At 47.2% G+C, this 20,479-nt stretch overlaps 1 protein-coding gene across 8 annotated transcripts in view; it reads left to right on the plus strand.

Moving 5' to 3' along the window:
• The first annotated feature begins 2,850 nt into the window (after window positions 1–2,850).
• The window catches only part of LOC140493853 (liprin-alpha-1-like), a 224,078-nt gene continuing 206,449 nt past the window's right edge, over window positions 2,851–20,479 (plus strand). For 6 of the 8 annotated variants that reach the window (XM_072592827.1, XM_072592831.1, XM_072592829.1 and 3 more), the window contains exon 1: window positions 2,852–3,433. In XM_072592827.1, the coding sequence (XP_072448928.1) occupies window positions 3,191–3,433 (243 nt within the window). In that variant the 5' untranslated portion in view covers window positions 2,852–3,190. Of the gene's footprint in view, window positions 3,434–20,479 lie in introns of all 8 variants that reach the window. The other 2 variants (XM_072592832.1, XM_072592834.1) reach the window with 2 other exon arrangements.

Here is a 20,479-nt window from a genome sequence, read left to right on the forward strand (position 1 = left end):
CAGCATTATCGACTGAGAGGATCCTGTGTCCCTTAATATTGTAACCTCCTTACCTACTGCTCCTGGCCTATGTGAATAAACTTTACCCTTGCATGTGTATATTTTTTAAGCAGATCTAGCACTTCCTCCTTAACCAACCTCTGATCATCTTGTACACTCTGAGGCAGTTGTCTAACTTCCCTTGTGCTTTTTGTTACTAGTCCAACAAAACTCCCAGGCTTATCTGGTTTTCCTACATCTGGCTTTCTCCTAGCCCACCAACACTGTGATCTTGTGTCACCCACTTTATTACAATGAAAACACCGGAGCTTTTTAACTTCTTTGTCCCCGTCAAGGGTTTCTTTTTTACCCTGTGGTAAGTTATCCTTATGATCTTCACTGAGATCCACCTTTGCCTTTCCGCGTGAGGATTTCTCTTTGCCCCAATTTCTATCCCTCTTGGACTGAAATTGATTCTGGAAGCCAAACCAAGTTTTATGGACCAGCTCATCACCATCAGCCACTTTCAGCTGCTAACCTCGCTGTTTTAACTCTCTGCTCTTCCACATGAGTTCACATTACTTCAGGCAGTGAATTTTTGAATTCCTCCAAAATAATTACTTCTCCAAGGGCATCATAAGTTTGCTCGATTTTTAAAACTCTTATCCATCTATTGAAATTACTCTGATTCTTTCAAATTCAATATAGGTTTGACCAGGATCCCTCCTTAGATTCCTGAAATGTTGTCTATAGGCTTCTGGTACAAGCTCAGATGCACTTAAAGTGGCTTTTTTCACCTCCTCATACTCCCCAGAATCCTCCTCTGATAGTGATGCGAATACCTCACTCGCCCTACCGACAAGTTTGGTTTGGATCAACAAAACCCACATTGCCACTGACCACTGCATTTGTTTAGCCACCTATTCAAATGAGATTAAAAAGGCTTCCACATCCTTCTTATCAAATTTAGGCAATGCTTGAACATACTTAAATTCACTAGGCTTCTGACTACCAGGGGCTTGCTCATCCTCACTCTCTTCCTCACTAAGCCTACCCTCAGCCTTTATCTCCAGCCTTTAAGCTTACTTTCCTTTCTAAGTGCCAGTTTTTAAAGTTCAAAAGCTATCTCTTTGTCTTTCTTTGCTCTCTCTTTTTCCCTCTCTTCTGCTTTTAATCGTAACTCAAACTGTTTAATTTCTGCTGCCCTTTCCTTATCTCTCACCTCTAACTCAAGCTGCTTCATTTGCAATTGCCAGTGTTGGACTGGGGTGAACAAAGGTAAAAATCACACAACACCAGATTATAGTCCAACAGCTGCTCCTTCATCACCAGCTGGTTTTGCAATAGTTTCTAACCTACTGTTGTTAGAACACTGAATGGACTCACAAACTCTTAACATTTGCCTGGACCTCTGTTTTTGTTTTGCTGCTGTTTACCTATTATTTACTATCTATGTGACTTAATTACCTGATCTGCCTGGATTGTTCGCAAGTCAAAGATTTTCATTGTGCCTCGGTACATGTGACAATAAATTCAATTCAATTCAAATTGGACACACTGGGGTTGTTCTCCTTAGTTTTAGAAAAGTTTTAGCAGGGACTTGATTGAGATGTGTAAAATTATGAGGGGCATAGATAGGGTAGACAGGAAGAAATGTTACTCCATGAGGGGGCAGATAGTTTAGAGGCGATGTGAGAAAAAACATTTTCAACGAGAGGTTGAAGTGAATTTGGATCTTAGTGCTGTAAGTGTGGTAGATGGAGAAATCTTTGTAATATTAAAGAAGTATTTAGATGTGCAGTTGTGATGTCAAGGCATACAAAACTCATCAGTCTCACAAGGTTCCAGAGAACCCATGACCAGTGACGTGGATGTGTCTAAGTGGACAACCATCCTTGTTAGTGAGGGATTGCCAATCATGAGGAGCATGAAGAATGAACAAAGAAGAACAAAGAACAAAGAAAATTTACAGCCCAGGAACAGGCTCTTTGGCCCTCTAAGCCTGAGCCGATCCAAATCTACTGTCTAAACCTGTTGCCCAATTCCTAAGCATTTGTACCCCCCTGCTCCCCACCTACTCATGCATCTGTCCAGACGCATCTTAAATGAATCTGCTGGCAATGTGTTCCAGATACCCACCAGCCTCTGTGTGAAGTACTTGTCGCATGTATCCCCCTTAAACTTTCCACCTCTCACCTTGAAAGCTCTGACCTCTCTTTATTGAATCCTTCACCCTGGGAAAAAGCTTGTCTCTATCCACCCTGTCTATACCCTTTGTGATTTTGTAGATCTCAATCAGGTTGTGTCTAATGAAAATAATCCTAACGTACTCAACCTCTCTTCATAGCTAGCACTTTCCATACAAGGCAACATGCTCATAAACTTTCTCTGCACCCCATCTCATGGTGGCCCTCAGGTTAAACCACCACAGCTCTCTCGACAATGAGAGGGCACCTCTATGGGGTAATAGCAACATTACTTATTTATTAAATACGTGACTATTGAAATAGAAATAATGTGCAAGGGAATGGTGAAAACATTCATAAAGCTTCGAGAGCTGGTGAGGGCACGATGGGCTGAACGGCCTCCTGCTGCTGAGGGAGGGACGGCAAGAGTGGGGCGGGGCTAGGTGTATGGGCAGGGCCGGAGGAGCGGTGCCGTGCCTGGGACGTGGGCGGGGCCAGCGTCAGGGGATGTGGGCGGGACAGGAGCTGCGGGGCGTGGTCAGCGGTGTGGGCGGGGCCTCAGTCGGCTGCGCGGGGACAGGTTTGTGTGTGATGTGGATGCACGGCGCGTGCGCGCTCCGGAGCGGGCGGGTGGGTGTGTGGAGTGGCGGTGCGCACGCACGCAGCTGGTCGCGGGGGCGTGCGCGGACATTTTGTCGGGGTCGCGGACGCGGTGCAGGGAGAGAGCGGGAGATGTGAGGGAGCCGGGCCCGGGACAGGAGAGGGGCAGGGACCGGGACCGGGACCGGGACACGGCGGGCCGGGCCGGGGGGTGTGAGCGTTCCGGGCCCGGGAGCTGTACATTCACCGATCACTGAGGGGCCGGTGGCGCGGAGCCTGGGTGCCGGCCTGCCGCTGCTCTCAGGCCGCTGTTGTTCCCCGAGCCGGTGTCAGCGTCCCCCTCGGCCCAGGCAGCGAGCGGGGGTTCGGAGAGTAGGCCTCCCCTCGGAGCCCGAGCCCGGCCCCGGCCCCGGCCCCGGCCCACCATGATGTGCGAGGTGATGCCGACCATCAGCGAGGACACGCTGAGCCCCCGGGCTTCACAGTGCGGCACCGACACCGAGGCCAACTTCGAGCAGCTGATGGTGAACATGCTGGACGAGAGGGACAAGCTGCTGGAGAGTCTCCGGGAGAGTCAGGAGGCGCTCGCCCTGTGTCAGGCCAAGATGCAGGAGGCCTTCCATGAAAGGGACTCGCTACAGAGGCAGCTCAACACCGCCTTACCTCAGGTAGGGGCAGGGGGGAGGGGGGGGCATCAGCCAGGATCAAACAGAGCCCACCCCCACCCACCCCACGACCGGGTCCCATCACCCACCCCCCCACCCACCCCACGACCGGGTCCCATCACCCACCCCCCCACCCACCCCACGACCGGGTCCCATCACCCACCCCCCCACCCACCCCACGGCCGGGTCCCATCACCCACCCCCCCACCCACCCCACGGCCGGGTCCCATCACCCACCCCCCCACCCACCCCACGACCGGGTCCCATCACCCACCCACCCCACCCACCCCACGACCGGGTCCCATCACCCCCCCACCCACCCCACGACCGGGTCCCATCACCCCCCCACCCACCCCACGACCGGGTCCCATCACCCCCCCACCCACCCCACGACCGGGTCCCATCACCCCCCCACCCACCTCACGACCGGGTCCCATCACCCCCCCACCCACCCCACGACCGGGTCCCATCACCCACCCACCCACCCCACGACCGGGTCCCATCACCCCCCCACCCACCCCACGACCGGGTCCCATCACCCACCCACCCACCCCACGACCGGGTCCCATCACCCACCCACCCCACGACCGGGTCCCATCACCCACCCACCCCACGACCGGGTCCCATCACCCACCCACCCCACGACCGGGTCCCATCACCCACCCCCCCACCCACCCCACGACCGGGTCCCATCACCCACCCCCCCACCCACCCCACGACCGGGTCCCATCACCCACCCCCCCACCCACCCCACGACCGGGTCCCATCACCCACCCCCCCACCCACCCCACGACCGGGTCCCATCACCCACCCCCCCACCCACCCCACGACCGGGTCCCATCACCCACCCCCCCACCCACCCCACGACCGGGTCCCATCACCCACCCCCCCACCCACCCCACGACCGGGTCCATTCACCCACCCACCCACCCCACGACCGGGACCCATCACCCACCCACCCACCCCACGACCGGGTCCCATCACCCACCCACCCCACGACCGGGTCCCATCACCCACCCCCCCACCCACCCCACGACCGGGTCCCATCACCCACCCCCCCACCCACCCCACGACCGGGTCCCATCACCCACCCACCCCACGACCGGGTCCCATCACCCACCCCCCCCACCCACCCCACGACCGGGTCCCATCACCCACCCACCCCACGACCGGGTCCCATCACCCACCCCCCCACCCACCCCACGGCCGGGTCCCATCACCCACCCCCCCACCCACCCCACGGCCGGGTCCCATCACCCACCCCCCCACCCACCCCACGACCGGGTCCCATCACCTACCCCCCCACCCACCCCACGACCGGGTCCCATCACCCACCCACCCCACGACCGGGTCCCATCACCCACCCACCCCATGACCGGGTCCCATCACCCACCCACCCCATGACCGGGTCCCATCACCCACCCACCCCACGACCGGGTCCCATCACCCACCCCCCCACCCACCCCACGACCGGGTCCCATCACCCACCCCCCCACCCACCCCACGACCGGGTCCCATCACCCACCCCCCCACCCACCCCACGACCGGGTCCCATCACCCACCCCCCCACCCACCCCACGACCGGGTCCCATCACCCACCCCCCCCACCCACCCCACGACCGGGTCCCATCACCCACCCCCCCACCCACCCCACGACCGGGTCCCATCACCCACCCCCCCACCCACCCCACGACCGGGTCCCATCACCCACCCCCCCACCCACCCCACGACCGGGTCCCATCACCCACCCCCCCACCCACCCCACGACCGGGTCCCATCACCCACCCCCCCACCCACCCCACGACCGGGTCCCATCACCCACCCCCCCACCCACCCCACGACCGGGTCCCATCACCCACCCCCCCACCCACCCCACGACCGGGTCCCATCACCCACCCACCCCACGACCGGGTCCCATCACCCACCCCCCCCACCCACCCCACGACCGGGTCCCATCACCCACCCACCCCACGACCGGGTCCCATCACCCACCCCCCCACCCACCCCACGGCCGGGTCCCATCACCCACCCCCCCACCCACCCCACGGCCGGGTCCCATCACCCACCCCCCCACCCACCCCACGACCGGGTCCCATCACCTACCCCCCCACCCACCCCACGACCGGGTCCCATCACCCACCCACCCCACGACCGGGTCCCATCACCCACCCACCCCATGACCGGGTCCCATCACCCACCCACCCCATGACCGGGTCCCATCACCCACCCCCCCACCCACCCCACGACCGGGTCCCATCACCCACCCCCCCACCCACCCCACGACCGGGTCCCATCACCCACCCCCCCACCCACCCCACGACCGGGTCCCATCACCCACCCCCCCACCCACCCCACGACCGGGTCCCATCACCCACCCCCCCACCCACCCCACGACCGGGTCCCATCACCCACCCCCCCACCCACCCCACGACCGGGTCCCATCACCCACCCCCCCACCCACCCCACGACCGGGTCCCATCACCCACCCCCCCACCCACCCCACGACCGGGTCCCATCACCCACCCCCCCACCCACCCCACGACCGGGTCCCATCACCCACCCCCCCACCCACCCCACGACCGGGTCCCATCACCCACCCCCCCCACCCACCCCACGACCGGGTCCCATCACCCACCCCCCCCACCCACCCCACGACCGGGTCCCATCACCCACCCACCCCACGACCGGGTCCCATCACCCACCCCCCCACCCACCCCACGGCCGGGTCCCATCACCCACCCCCCCACCCACCCCACGACCGGGTCACATCACCCACCCCCCCACCCACCCCACGACCGGGTCACATCACCCACCCCCCCACCCACCCCACGACCGGGTCCCATCACCCACCCCCCCACCCACCCCACGACCGGGTCCCATCACCCACCCCCCCACCCACCCCACGACCGGGTCCCATCACCCACCCACCCACCCCGCGACCGGGTCCCATCACCCGCCCACCCACCCACCCCTCGACCGGGTCCCGCCCCGTGCCCACGTCCCGCCCACACTTGTTTTTTTTCTTAAACTTGTCCAAAAATTTCAGGTAGTGAACTTGGTCTCGGCTGGTAGCAGATCATTTTGATGGTCCACCCTGTGGTCCAAAAGTCCGCGTTCCTCCCACTTTGTTCTCTTATGTGAGATGTGACTCTGGCAGATATTGAGTGTAACATGGCATACTTGCTTCATGGTGATACGGATAAAGTTATAGCTCACCTTTAAATTTTTAGGGAAGTTGTTTATTAATAAGATGCATTGTTGATGAATTCAGTACTCCCTGCCTCCAAGGAAGGTTTGGTGATCTGACATTTCAGTGCTGTCGTCTAGAGTTGCTGACCATGTCCTTGCATAATCAGATTGAGGAGTGTTCCCAGCATTTTGATAAAATGTTCACATATTTTGGATGTTTCCATTTATTATACTATGATATTACTAATGATATTGTTAAAATATTATTTGGATTGAACAGGTTCATATGATGTAGATTGTCATTGTGATCATGTAAACTGATTGGAAAGGCATTTGCAATGGATTGGAATGAGTTAAATTTACATGCTGAATAAAACTTCTATACCACACAAATCTTGTCCAGATCTTAAAATAACACATTCTTCTCGAATATTCACAAGTGTTTCAGTTTTAATTGTAATAAATGTGTTTTTGTATTTGATTAATGTAGTCATTTGTTATATCGTCAGCACAACTGAATTGGCATCGTATGTATGTTACAGTTATAACTTCTATTGTTAGGCTTGTTGAACAAAAGCAACTTTGGTTTTAAATAGATCAGCACAGGAAATGTTGGACAAACTACTCTCTTGACACAACTGACTGTTTTCCATCCCTGTAGATAGGTAGTGATTTGCCCTAAACAGATGATAATGCAGAGTTGTATCAAATGGTAATACAGAGCATTTACTTTTATTGTGTTTTTACTATTCAATGTACAATAGGTTATATTGAGGCTGTAACCAAATTTATTTGCAATTTATTGCTGCTTGGTCAGAAGAATTTTAAAAAAACAAATCTGATTTATGCCTTCAGATTTTTCAGCACATAAGTAATATATCTCTGCAGTGAAGAAACAAAAAAAAGCAATCTGAAGAATTGCCACATTTTGACTCTTGATTGCTGGTTGTCAGCTGGAATTCTATCTTGAGGATTATTGTATTAATGATCCCTTCTTTTTCTCTGTTTCAAAATCTATGCAGTTTTGATTATGGGATCTGTTGCTTCTTCACATCCAAATAAATATTACTTGTGTGAAATATTTTTACAATCTCTGAGCAGTTCGAAATTTTGTAGGTTTGTAACCTTGAAAGAATGCAGTTTAATGTTGTTAGTGTTTTATAATCAGCTGGTTTAAGTACCAGATTTAGCCACTTGCCAGCATAGGCTATGCAATTGAATTAACACACTTAGGAAGTGTTCGGACTTATTTTGGTGTCGAAATGTTTTACCCAGTTGATAATGAAATGACATCATCGTCTTCAGTGTTGACAGATTTCACTTCTAAAAGCTAAAATATTTTTGTACGCAGATTTTGTTTTTTTTCCAAAATTTGGATGTAATGTTTATTTTTCCTAAGGGTGGCACTGCTACCTCACAGCGCCAGAGACCTGGGTTCAATTCCCGCCTCAGGCGACCCTGTCTGTGTGGAGTTTGCACATTCTCCCCGTGTCTGCGTGGGTTTCCTCCGGGTGCTCCGGTTTCTCCCACAGTCCAAAGATGTGCAGGTCAGGTGAATTGGCCACACTAAATTGCCCATAGTGTTAGGTAAGGGGTAAATGTAGGGGTATGGGTGGGTTGTGCTTCGGCGGAGCGGTGTGGACTTGTTGGGCCGAAGGGCCTGTTTCCACACTGTAAATAATCTAATCTAATCTAATCTAATCTAATAAAAAAGTAGTTGGACCTTTTGCTGGGCTGCCCGAGGCAAGTTAAAAATATACAGAGCTAAATAAAGACTTGATCAGTATAGAAGTAAAAGGTTCACAATAGTACCACGATGTTCACTGCCCATGCTGTACATTGAATGAAAATCTGGACTGATTTTAAACCTGTGACTGCAAATCATGCACCCTTCGTCCTGGTTCCCCATGACTCCGTCGCAAATTAATCACTTAATCTTTATCTTCGACTCTTTTGTGGTTATTCTCTGCAATTTCTCTTGCATGGCATCGTTTCTACCTGTCACAACATAACCAGGCTGGCTTTTTCTGATCCCTGTAATTGTTTTGTTTTACCATTTGACATAACTGTTTCCTTGTCAAATGCTGCTATTCGGATTTGTTCCCATTTGTGTATTGGTCACATTCATTTAAATGTTTCCACTATCCCCTTTGATTCTATGCGCATGGGTGTGCTGCCTGATTGCTTGTTCAACATTAAGTTGTGATAGGTAAGAATTTTTTACACTTCTATTAATGCAACCAAAGATGTCCTGTTCAGACTTTACTGTAGATTTGGCATGTTAGCTGCTAATTTCATATTTCTCACCAGTTGCTTTTTGTGACCAAGCCAGATGGTTTGTTGCATATCACCTACTTTTCTTTCAGTATCAATGCTTGCATCAAGCATATTATGACTACCTCTGAACCTTTATCAATAGCTTTACTACTTCCTGTGCAGCTCACTAGTCTTCCATATGTAGTTTGCATTGTTTATCTAAAACTCTGCCCTTGCCGTAAACTGTTTAAAGTGCAAAACAAGTCATCATGGCTATGTCCGCTCTGCTACTGTAACTTACAGGAAGGAGAAAGTGAGGGCTGCAGATGCTGGAGATCAGAGCTGAAAAATGTGTTGCTGGAAAAGCGCAGCAGGTCAGGCAGCATCAAAGGAGCAGGAGAATCATGAAGAAGGGCTTATGCTCGAAACGTTGATTCTCCCGCTCCTTGGATGCTGCCTGACCTGCTGCGCTTTTCCAGCAACACATTTTTCAGTACTGTAACTTACATACTGGCGTGCATTCTCTTTTCTCTTTTGGTTGATGTTGTATCTTCTCTGCCTCTTTGAACACAGTGACATTGCCATCTTAAGCTCCGTTGCTGCTTGGTATCCCATTTTGCCTGGTTCAATTTACTATATTAATGGACTATAATTAACACTTGCAAATCTGAACAATCTATTACATCTCTTTATTCAGTCTAACCATCCACTAAACGTTCCAATCTTTTGAGCAGTGATAAAGCTAATAATATACATGGCAAATAAGGATTGAATACCTTATGTAAATCTACAGCAGAAATGCTCAATGAAGTGAAAATCAAGGCAAGGTTTCAAAAAGAGACTCTTCTTTTGATAAAGTTGACAAAGTTTTTGTGTAGCTGTATGATCCTTTATAAATGTATGTCTTTGTCAGTCATGCAACGATTGTGTATCCTAGGGTTTAGTCATACTTTTCATCAATGGTAGTTATTGTTAACATACAGTTACAGTTTTGGACCTGCTGGTTTACTTCTCAGTAAATCGAATGAACTATGTATTACCCATAAACAATGCAGTACTTATTGGTGATGCAAAATGCCTGTTTTGCATTAAGTACCAGTCTCTGGCATGTGTTATACAATGTTTGGTTATGATGTAGCTGAGGTTTATGTTGAATTTCTGTTGGTTATGCATAAATTAAGGTGTTTTGAGAGTCAGAGGCCTTTAAAGGTGCATGCTCTTGTATTTACTGCATCTAGATAAATTGCTCTCGGCATTGTCTGCTGATTAAAATTGGAAGTTCACTTTTTCATATTACAGTGCAGTGTAATCTCTGCTTAACAGTGTGACAAATGAATTTAATACATCCGTTAGGATTGAATACTTTTAAAAAGTTGCTATTTATCTACAGGCAAGATTATTTGCATCCTCTGGTCGAGTTTATTCTGCATAGTTTATCCTGGAATGATTTATCCTCTTGGTGGAATATTCACACATCAGTAGCTTCATTTAATTTACTGTTGACAATTAATGCATTTTTCGTATATGCTATACAAAGCATATTAAAATGACAACATATAGGATAACAATGAACAATTCCCTACTGGCAATTTTTTGCCATCAAAAAAGGATAAGTATTTTCCAATCAACCTGCTCAGATGTTCTTTAATACCTCTGAAGCAGGTGGGACTTGAACCCTGACCTACGCAACCTGTTCTATGAAACAATATTGTGCAGCATATGTTAACATCTACAGTCTGAAATGTTCAGTATGCCACTACTGTTATAATTCAGTGCTAATGTCCTTTTGCTTTTGAATGGTAATGTGAGAAACTGCTGTTATGCATTTAGTACGTTCATATTTATGAAGCAACTGGACTACCATCAGATTGACGAATCGGACCTGGATTTACTTTTGCAGAGAAACTTAAGCTTTGTGCCCATGCTAAAAATTTTGGGTATGTATTGCTTGTGAAGATAACATTCCTTAACACAGTCATGGAGTCATAGAGAATGTATAGCACAGAAACAGACCCTCCGGTCCAACTCGTCTATGTCAACCAGGTATCCCAACCTAATCTAGTCCTGTTTGCCAGCACTTGGCCCATATACTCTAAGAGAAAGTGAGGACTGCAGATGCTGGAGATCAGAGTTGAAAAATGTGGTGCTGGAAAAACACAGCAGGCCAGGCAGCATCTGAGAAGCCGGAGAATCGCCGTTTCGGGCATAAGCCCTTCTTCAGGAATCCTGAAAAGGGCTTATGCCTGAAACGTCGATTCTCCTGCTCCTCAGATGCTGCCTGGCCTGCTGTGTTTTTCCAGCACATTTTTCAACCCATATCACTCTAATCCCTTCCTATTCATATATCCATCCAGATGCCTTTTAAATCTTGCAATTGTACTAGCCTCCACCACTTCCTCTGGCAGCTCATTCCATACACGTACTCTGCGTGAAAAAGTTGCCCCTTAGGTCCCTTTTATATCTTTTCCCCTCACCCTAAACCTATGCCCTCTAGTTCTGGACTCCCCCACCCTAGGGAAAAGACTTTGTCTATTTATCCTATCCATGCCCGTCATAATTTTATAAACCTCTGAGGTCACCCCTCAGCCTTCGACATTCCAGGGAAAACAGCCCCAACATATTCAGCCTCTGCCAATAGATCAAATCCTCCAACCCCTTGTAAATCTCTTCTGAACCCTTTCAAGTTTCAAAACATTCTTCTGGTAGGAAGGAGACCAGAATTGCATGCAATATTCTAACAATGGTCTAACCAATGTCCTATACAGCTGCAACATGATCTCTCAACTCCTCTTGCCATGCTTTGTTCCAATGTCAGATCTAGTTGTGATTCAAACTACATTTATGCTTCAACAGCAGTTTTTAGAATGAAAGAAAACTTCTTTTAAGGTAACACATGTAATTCCATTCTGTTGATTTAAAATTGTTAGGACTGAAGAAAATCTGGGCCTGTGGTTCTTTACCCAAATAAGCAGTTGGATTTAGTATAAAGATTCTGTAGATCTGGTGTAAAAGTCACTTTGATACATAAGACATTTATCTGGCATCAAAAATCACATTTCGCACATATTTGGTACCTCAGTCAATGCCACTTCTCCCCCAGTGTTTCATAACGTTATACTTCTGATAATGAGCCTCAGTTTTTCATTGCAAAAATGCAGGTGTTACTTGTACCTTATAACTGGATGAAGCAAACAATAAGGCCATGATATAATGACAAAGTGAAGTGAGTCTTCCAACAAAACAAATTAAATATGAAGCTGGTTTTAAGCCAAAATATTTGTGAATTATTTACAAAGCACGCAGGATAATATAACTTGAAACATAAATGAGGGTAATTATAAAGGAATGGTGGCACGGTGGCTCAGTTAGCACTATTGCCTCACAGGGCCAGGGATCTGCGTTTGATTCCAGCCTCGGGTGACTGTCCGTGTGGAGTTTGTACATTCTCCCCGTTTTTGTATAGGTTTCATAGGAGTGCTCCAGTGCAAACGATGTGCAGGCTAGGTGGATTAGCCAAGGGAGAATGCAGGGTTGCAGGAATAGGGTGGGTCTGAATGGGATGTTCTTTGGGGGGGGATCACTATGGACTCGATGGGCTGAATGGCCTGCTTCCGGTGTAAGGATTCTCTGATTCTATGAGCGTATAGCTGGCAAAAGTGGACAGGTGGGTGGAATTTCGCAACAAAGAATGTTGAGGAACAGTGAACGATGATTAAGGAAATGATTCATGCCTCACAACAAAGGCATCTTCCATTGAGGAAGATTGATTCTAGGAATAGGATAAACAACCATGGGGGTTAACCAGCAAAGTTAACAATAGCGGCAGGTTGGTTTTCTTTCAATGTGGCAAAGATTAATGTTAAACTAGATGATTGGGAAAGTTAAAAGCACAACAGAAATGATCAAGCAACAATGAAAAAGGAGAAACTAAACTGAGGGTAAACCTGCAAGTAATATCAAGATGGATAGCAGGAGCTTCTTTAAATACGTAAAAAGAAGAGAGAAGCCAAAGTGAACGTAGGCCCCTTAGACAGTGAGGCTCGAAATTAATGGGAAAACCAGGAAATGGCAAAGGAGTTGAATAAATACTTTGCATAAGTCTTTATAGTAGAAATCACAAATAGTATTCCAAAAATTATGCAATTTTAAGTTAAGGAACAAAAGATTCAGAAGGGAATGGAGATTTTTTTTGTTCCCACCCAGAAGTTGCTGTGTATCTGGAACTCACTGCTGGAAAGGATGGTAGAGGCATGAAACCCTTAAGACCTACAAGAACTATTTAGATGTGTTCTTGAAATGCTTAAAGGTTGTGGGCCAAGTGTTGGAACATAAGATGAGAATAAATGGGTGCATGTTGAGTTGTGCAGATACAATTAGCCTTTTCCTGTGCAATAACAACTCCACATTTATGACCTGGAAGCAGCATTCTGATGAGCACAAGAACTATCTCAGGTACTACTGAACTACCCTCCAGTCTTTCCCTCGATCTGTAGCACCCATCCTTTTTTTTCCTGTCTCTGCCTATGTATGTAAAGAGTTTATAAAGGGGACTAACGTTTTAATAGTAGTGTTAATTGCTGACATGTCTGCACTTAGTGAACCAAGTTAAATCCTACTTTTTGTGGAATGAAAATAACACAAAAATACTGTGGTTATAAGAATGGGAGGCCAAGAATCCTGCAGTGAGAACTTGCTTCCTGATCCTGTAAAACCTGTCCACAAGATGTACAGGGCATGTGATGGAATTACGCCCCCTTTGCTTGGATGAGTGCAGCTACAACATCATTTAAGAAGCTTGACACCATCCAGGATAAAGCAGTCCACTTGATTGGCACTACGTCCACTGCCTCCATCAATGACATTAAATACCAGTGCTAATGGATGTCTACAACATACTCTGCTGAAATTCACCATGACTGTTTAGCACCTTCCAAACTCTCAACCACTTCCATCTAGAAGGACAAGGGCAGCAGATAATTGGTACGCCATCACTTGCAAGTTCCCCTCCAAGGCACTCACCATCCTGATTTGGGAATATATTGCCATTCCTTCATTATCACTAGGTCACAATCCTCGAACTTGTTCCTCTAAAGTACTCCGGGTGTCTGTACACCCCTAAGGATGAGTGGCTCGAGTTGGCTGCTCATCAACATCTTTTCAGGGCAATTCCCAGCCAGCAAAGTGAATGATCTAAAATAAAAACAAAGCTTGCTCAAAGGTAACTAAAAGACAATTGCTAATATTAGTGGTTTCCAGCGTTGCATCACTAGACAGTGACAAACATATGCGTATACAATCCGCAACCTGGATGACATGCCCTCAAATATCTATATCCTCAGCAATCAGACAGTAGAAGTGCAGTTCTAGTGAAAACTACAGGAATGCAAGATTCACAGTGCTACTAGCCTGCATGGCGATCAGGACAAATGTAAAGCCCTGCAGGAGTTCTTGTTTATGATCTTGACAGTGGGTCAATGGATGAGAATAGAGTGAAGTTGTGGGTTGTGTGGAATTGGCATCCTGCTGGCCTATGTGGATAATGCAGCTTATTAATGCGATACATTCATATTCCATGTTGCTGATGAGATCAGGAGGCCTGTAAAAAGGAATCACTAAAATTTATAGTTGTACTGGGGAAAGGCCGGACATTCATTGTTCATCCTTTGGATGTGTACCTTGACAATTCATGAGAAGAAAATGTTCATGCCAAATGGAATTGTTAGATGATTGTTGGAGAAAAGAATCCTAATGTATGGTGAAAATACAGGTGCCAAAACAAAATACGGGAAAGCCCTGCCGTTCACAAGGGTTTATATTCCTTGAAATTGTTAAAGTTATTTTGATATATGCAATGATTATAGAACTGCGCATATGTTGAATTTTAATTTTTTTTCTTTTGAAATCATGAATGAAAATTGATTCATGATACCTGTGTAGAATTAGTTTAATAAACGGTAGCAGCGAAATTGATGTTTCGGGCAAAAGCCCTTCATCTTCATCAGGAAGGGCTTTTGCCCGAAACATCGATTTCGCTGCTTCTTGGATGCTGCCTGAACTGCTGTGCTCTTCCAGCACCACTAATCCAGAATAACTTTCAGCCAAGTTATGTTCCTGTGGACATTTCTGCTTATACTGATTTCAAATGTTAGTATGTTGGATTAACCCGTACCTGCTTTAGTAGCACTCATTCACAATAATAAAAAGATGTTTTGGAAACAGAAAGTGCAGGAAATATTATACTCGGTCAGACAGCATCTGTGGAGAGTACTATGGTTTCATTTTTGATAGAAGGTCATTGACCTGAAACTCGAGTTGCTCCAGATGCTGCTAGACCTCAGTATTTAGAAAATGTATTTACTGGTTTTATTTCTGTTCTCCAATTTTCACGTTTCACGTTAAAATGTTTTGTATTTCACTAAGAAAATGGATTTTAAGTGGAATTTGAATTTGAAGTGTTAAGTTTGCGGTTATTATGGAATACCATGAGTTAGTCAGCTTGTTCAGCAGTTTAAAAAAGGAAAAAAATTAGGAAGCAAGAGAAAGGAAAGTCAATATTGCAACCTGGTGTCGGCCCCAAATATCTCATAGTTTTGAATTATGGATTAGTTGGACAGGTAGGATTTCCTGTATTTCAGGTGTGGGGGTTGGGAGTAATTAGTAGTCTGTATAAAGAAATGGCAGGTGACGTTTCTAACAGGCAGCTGATTCAATATTGCCAGTTGTCTTCCCCATTGAATTTGAAAGTCAACCACATCTGTGAACAATAAAGCACTGATTTATTTGAGCTTATTTTTATGTTGTTTTTGCATCGTTTATGTTTAGTCCTCAGCTGAATACAATTTCCCAATGTATTTGAAGTGTGATGTGAGTTAAACATAGTTAATTCTTGATAGTAAATGTCTTTCTTTGGTTAGTTTAAAAAAAAGTTTACTCTGTGGATTACATTTGATTTGATAAAACTGATGCAGGCTAAGTCAATGGCCTTTTTTCTGTTCACCCAGTTTCAGTTTAACTTGCCTCTCATATGTCTATATTGTCGAATTGCTACATTAGTGCCAGTGAAACAAAATCAAACCTGCCAATTTCCATTTTAGCCAGGAAGAACAGCTTAACTATTAATACAACCTAACATGTAAGTAGCCTTATTCTGCCCCTGATTTGATCAAAGATCACAGGGAAAAGGCTGGACAATGGTCTTGAGAAAGATCTCAACTGTGATCAAATGGTGGATCAATCTCAGTGGGTTAAATGGCCTAATTCTGCTCTGGTAACATTTGGTCTTATGGAGCTGGACAGCTGAATCTAAACAGCCTTTCTACTTCTGTATTTGCAACACACTAAAATTAAACTCTCAAATAGTTACTCCAATGGTTCCTAACCAGACTTTGCAAATAATTAATTCCAGACACCAGTTTTGTAACTTAAACAAATTATTAATTTCACAAGAACTTAAGCAGAGAAAAAAAATTAAACAAGGTAATCTAATTGATGTACAGCATGGAAACAGACCCTTCAGTCCAACCCATCCATGCTGACCAGTTATCTCAACCCAATCTAGTCCCACCTGCCAGCACCGGCCCATATCCCTCCAAACCCTTCCTATTCATATACCCATCCAAGTGCCTCTTAAATGTTACAATTGTACCTACCTCTACCACTTCCTCTGGCAGCTCATTCCATACACATACCACCCTCTGCGTGAAAAAGTTGCCCCTAAGGTCTCTTTTATATCTTTCCCCTCTCCCCTTAAACCTATGCCCTCTAGTCTGGACTCCCCGACCCCAGGGAAAAGACTTTGCCTATTTATCCTATCCACGCCCCTCATGATTTTGTTAGCCTCTATAAGGTCACCCCTCAGCCTCCGACGCTTCAGGGAAAACAGCCCCAGCCTGTTCAGCCTCTCCCTGTAGCTCAAATCCTCCAATCCTGGGAACATCCTCGTAAATCTTTTCTGAACCCTTTCAAGTTTCACAACATCTTTCTGATAGGAAGGAGACCAGAATTGCACGCAATATTCCAACAGTGGCCTAACCAATGTCCTGTACAACCGCATCATGACCTCCCAACTCCTGTACTCAATACTCTGACTAATAAAGGAAAGCATACCAAACGCAGCCTTCACTATCGTATCTACCTGCGACTCCAGCATCTCTCATTTATCTGAATTAAACTCCATCTGCCACTTGTCAGCCCATTGGCCCATCTGGTCCAGATCCTGTTGTAATCTGAGGTAACCCTCTTCCCTGTCCAGTACACCTCCAATTTTGGTGTCATCTGCAAACTTACTAACTGTAACTCTTATGCTCACATCCAAATCATTTGTGTAAATGACAAAAAGTAGAGGACCCAGTACTGATCCTTGTGGAACTCCACTGGTCACAGGCCTCCAGTCTGAAAAACAACCCTCCACCACCACCCTCTGTCTTCTACTTTTGAGCCAGTTCTGTATCCAAATGGCTAGTTCTCCCTGTATTCTGTGAGATCTAACCTTGCTAATCTGTCTCCTGTGGGAACTTTGTTGAATGTCTTATTGAAGTCCTTATAGATCACACCTGCCGCTCTGCCCTCATCGATCCTCTGTTACTTCCTCAAAAAACTCAGTCAAGTTTGTGAGACATGATTTCCCACACAAAAAGCCATGTTGACTATCCCTAATCAGTCCTTGCCTTTCCAAATACATGTACATCCTGTCCCTCAGGATTCCCTCCAACAACTTGCCCACCACTGAGGTCAGGCTCACTGGTCTTTAGTTCTCTGGCTTGTGCTTACCACCCTTCTTAAACAATGGCACCACGTTTGCCAAACTCCAGTCTTCGGCACCTCACCTGTGATTTTCGATGATACAAATATCTCAGCAAGCGGCCCGGCGATCACTTCTCTAGCTTCGGCCCTCGATGTTGCGTCGCCCTGTCATACTAATCTGAAACCCATCCCACCTACACTATTCCATGAACGTCCATATGCCTGTCCAATGACGACTTAAATGCACTTAAACTTGGCGAATCTACTACTGTTACAGGCAAAGCATTCCATATCCTTACTACTCTGAGTAAAGAAACTACCTCTGACATCTGTCTTATACCTGTCTCCCCTCACTTTAAAATTGTTTTCCCGCATGTTTGCCGTTCCCATACTTGGAAAAAGGCTCTCCCTGTCCACCCTATCTAACCCTCTGATTATCTTGTATGTCTCTATTAAGTTACCTCTCAACCTCCTTCTCTCTAACGAGAACAACCTGAAGGCCCTCAGCCTTTCCTCGTAAGGAAAGATGGCAACATCCTAGTAAATCTCCTCTGCACCCTTTCCAAAGCTTCCACATCCTTCTTATAATGCAGTGACCAGAACTGTACACAATACTCCAAATGGGGCCGCCCCAGAGTTTTGTACAGCTGCAGCATAACCTCCTGGTTCCGGAACTCGATCCCTCTATTAATAAAGACTGTACGCCTTCTTAACAACCCTGTCAATCTGGGTGGCAACTTTCAGGGATCTGGGTACATGGACACCGAGATCTCTCTGCTCATCTGCACTCCCAAGAATCCTACCATTAGCCCAGTACTTTGCATTCCGATTACTCTGTCCAAAGTGTATCACCTCACACTTGTCCACATTAACCTCCATTTGCCACCTCTCAGCCAGCTCTGTATCCTATCTATATCTCTCTGTAACCTACTACATCCTTCGTCACTACCCACAACTCCACCAACCTTAGTGTCGTCCACAAATTTACTAACCCCCCTTCTAAGCCCTCATCCAAGTCATTTATAAAAATGACGAACAGCAATGGACCCAACAGCGACCCTTGTGGAACGCCGCTAGTAACTGGACATCAAGGTGAACATGTTCCATCAACTACAGCCCCCTGTTTTCTTTCAGCAAGCCAATTACTGATCCAAACTGCTATGTCTCCCACAATCCCATTCCTCTGCATTTTATATAATATCCTACTGTGGGGAACCTTATCAAATGCCTTGCTGAAATCCATATACACCACATCAACCAGTCTCTCATCCACCTGTTTGGTCACTTTGTCAAAAAACTCAATAAGATTTGTTAGGCACGACCTACCCTTCACAAAACCGTGCTGACTATCCATGATCAGGTTATTCTTTTCTAGATGGTTATAAATCCTATCTCTTATAACCTTTTCCAACACTTTACCAACAACTAGGGAAGCAAGGGAGGAGATAGCGGAGCCATTGGCCTTGATTTTTATGTCGTCGTTGTCTACGAGAATAGTGCCAGAAGACTGGAGGATAGCGATTGTGGTCCCCTTGTTCAAGAAGGGGAGCAGGGATAGCCCGAGTAACTATAGGCCAGTGAGTCTCACTTCTGTTGTGGGCAAAGTCTTAGAGAGAATTGTAAGGGATAGGATTTATGAACATCTGGATAGGAATAATGTGATCAAGGATAGTCAGCATGGTTTTGTGAAGGACAGGTCGTGCCTCACAAACCTTATTGAATTCTTTGAGAAGGTGACCAAGGAAGTGGACGAGGGTAAAGCAGTAGATGTGGTGTATATGGATTTTAGCAAGGCGTTCAATAAGGTACCCCATGGCAGGCTAATGCAAAAACTACAAAGGTATGGCATTGAGGGTCCATTAGAGGTTTGGATTAGGAATTGGCTGGCTGGAAGGAGACAGAGGGTAGTAGTTGATGGTATAGGTTCATCTTGGATTGCAGTTACTAGCGGTGTTCCACAAGGATCTGTTTTGGGACCATTGCTGTTTGTCATTTTTATAAATGATCTGGAGGAGGGGCTTGAAGGTTGGGTGAGCAAGTTTGCGGATGACACGAAAGTCGGTGGAGTTGTGGACAGCGAAGAAGGATGTGGCAGGTTACAGCGCGATATAGAAAAGTTGCAGAGCTGGGCAGAAAGGTGGCAAATGGAATTCAATGTAGCTAAGTGTGAAGTCATTCACTTTGGTAGGAGTAACAAGAAGATGGATTACTGGGCTAATGGTAGACTTACTTGGTAGTGTGGATGAGCAGAGGGATCTTGATGTCCAAGTGCACAGATCTCTGAAAGTTGCCACCCAGGTAAATAGTGCTGTGAAGAAGGCATATGGTGTACTGGGCTTTATTGGTAGAGGAATTGAGTTCTGGAGTCCTGAGGTCATGTTGCAGTTGTGTAAGACTCTGGTGCAGCCGCATCTGGAGTATTGTGTGCAGTTTTGGTCGCCATACTATAGGAAGGATGTGGAGGCACTGGAACAGGTGCAGAGGAGGTTTACCAGGATGTTGCCTGGCATGGTAGGAAGATCGTATGAGGAAAGGCTGAGGCACTTGGGACTTTTCTCATTGGAGAAAAGAAGGTTTAGGGGAGATTTGATAGAGGTGTACAAGATGATTAGGGGTTTAGATAGGGTTGACAGTGAGAACCTTTTTCCGCGTATGGCGTCAGCTGTTACTAGGAGACACAGCTTTAAATTAAGGGGTGGTAGGTATAGGACAGATGTTAGGGGTAGATGTTTTACTCAGCGGGTTGTGAGGTCATGGAATGCCCTGCCAGTAGCAGTGGTGGACTCTTTATGGTCATTTAAGCGGGCATTGGACAAGCATATGGAGGTTATTGGGCTAGTGTAGGTTAGGTAGGCTTCGGAC

The sequence above is a fragment of the Chiloscyllium punctatum genome, chromosome 22, assembly GCF_047496795.1.
Source record: "Chiloscyllium punctatum isolate Juve2018m chromosome 22, sChiPun1.3, whole genome shotgun sequence".
NCBI lineage: Eukaryota > Metazoa > Chordata > Chondrichthyes > Orectolobiformes > Hemiscylliidae > Chiloscyllium > Chiloscyllium punctatum.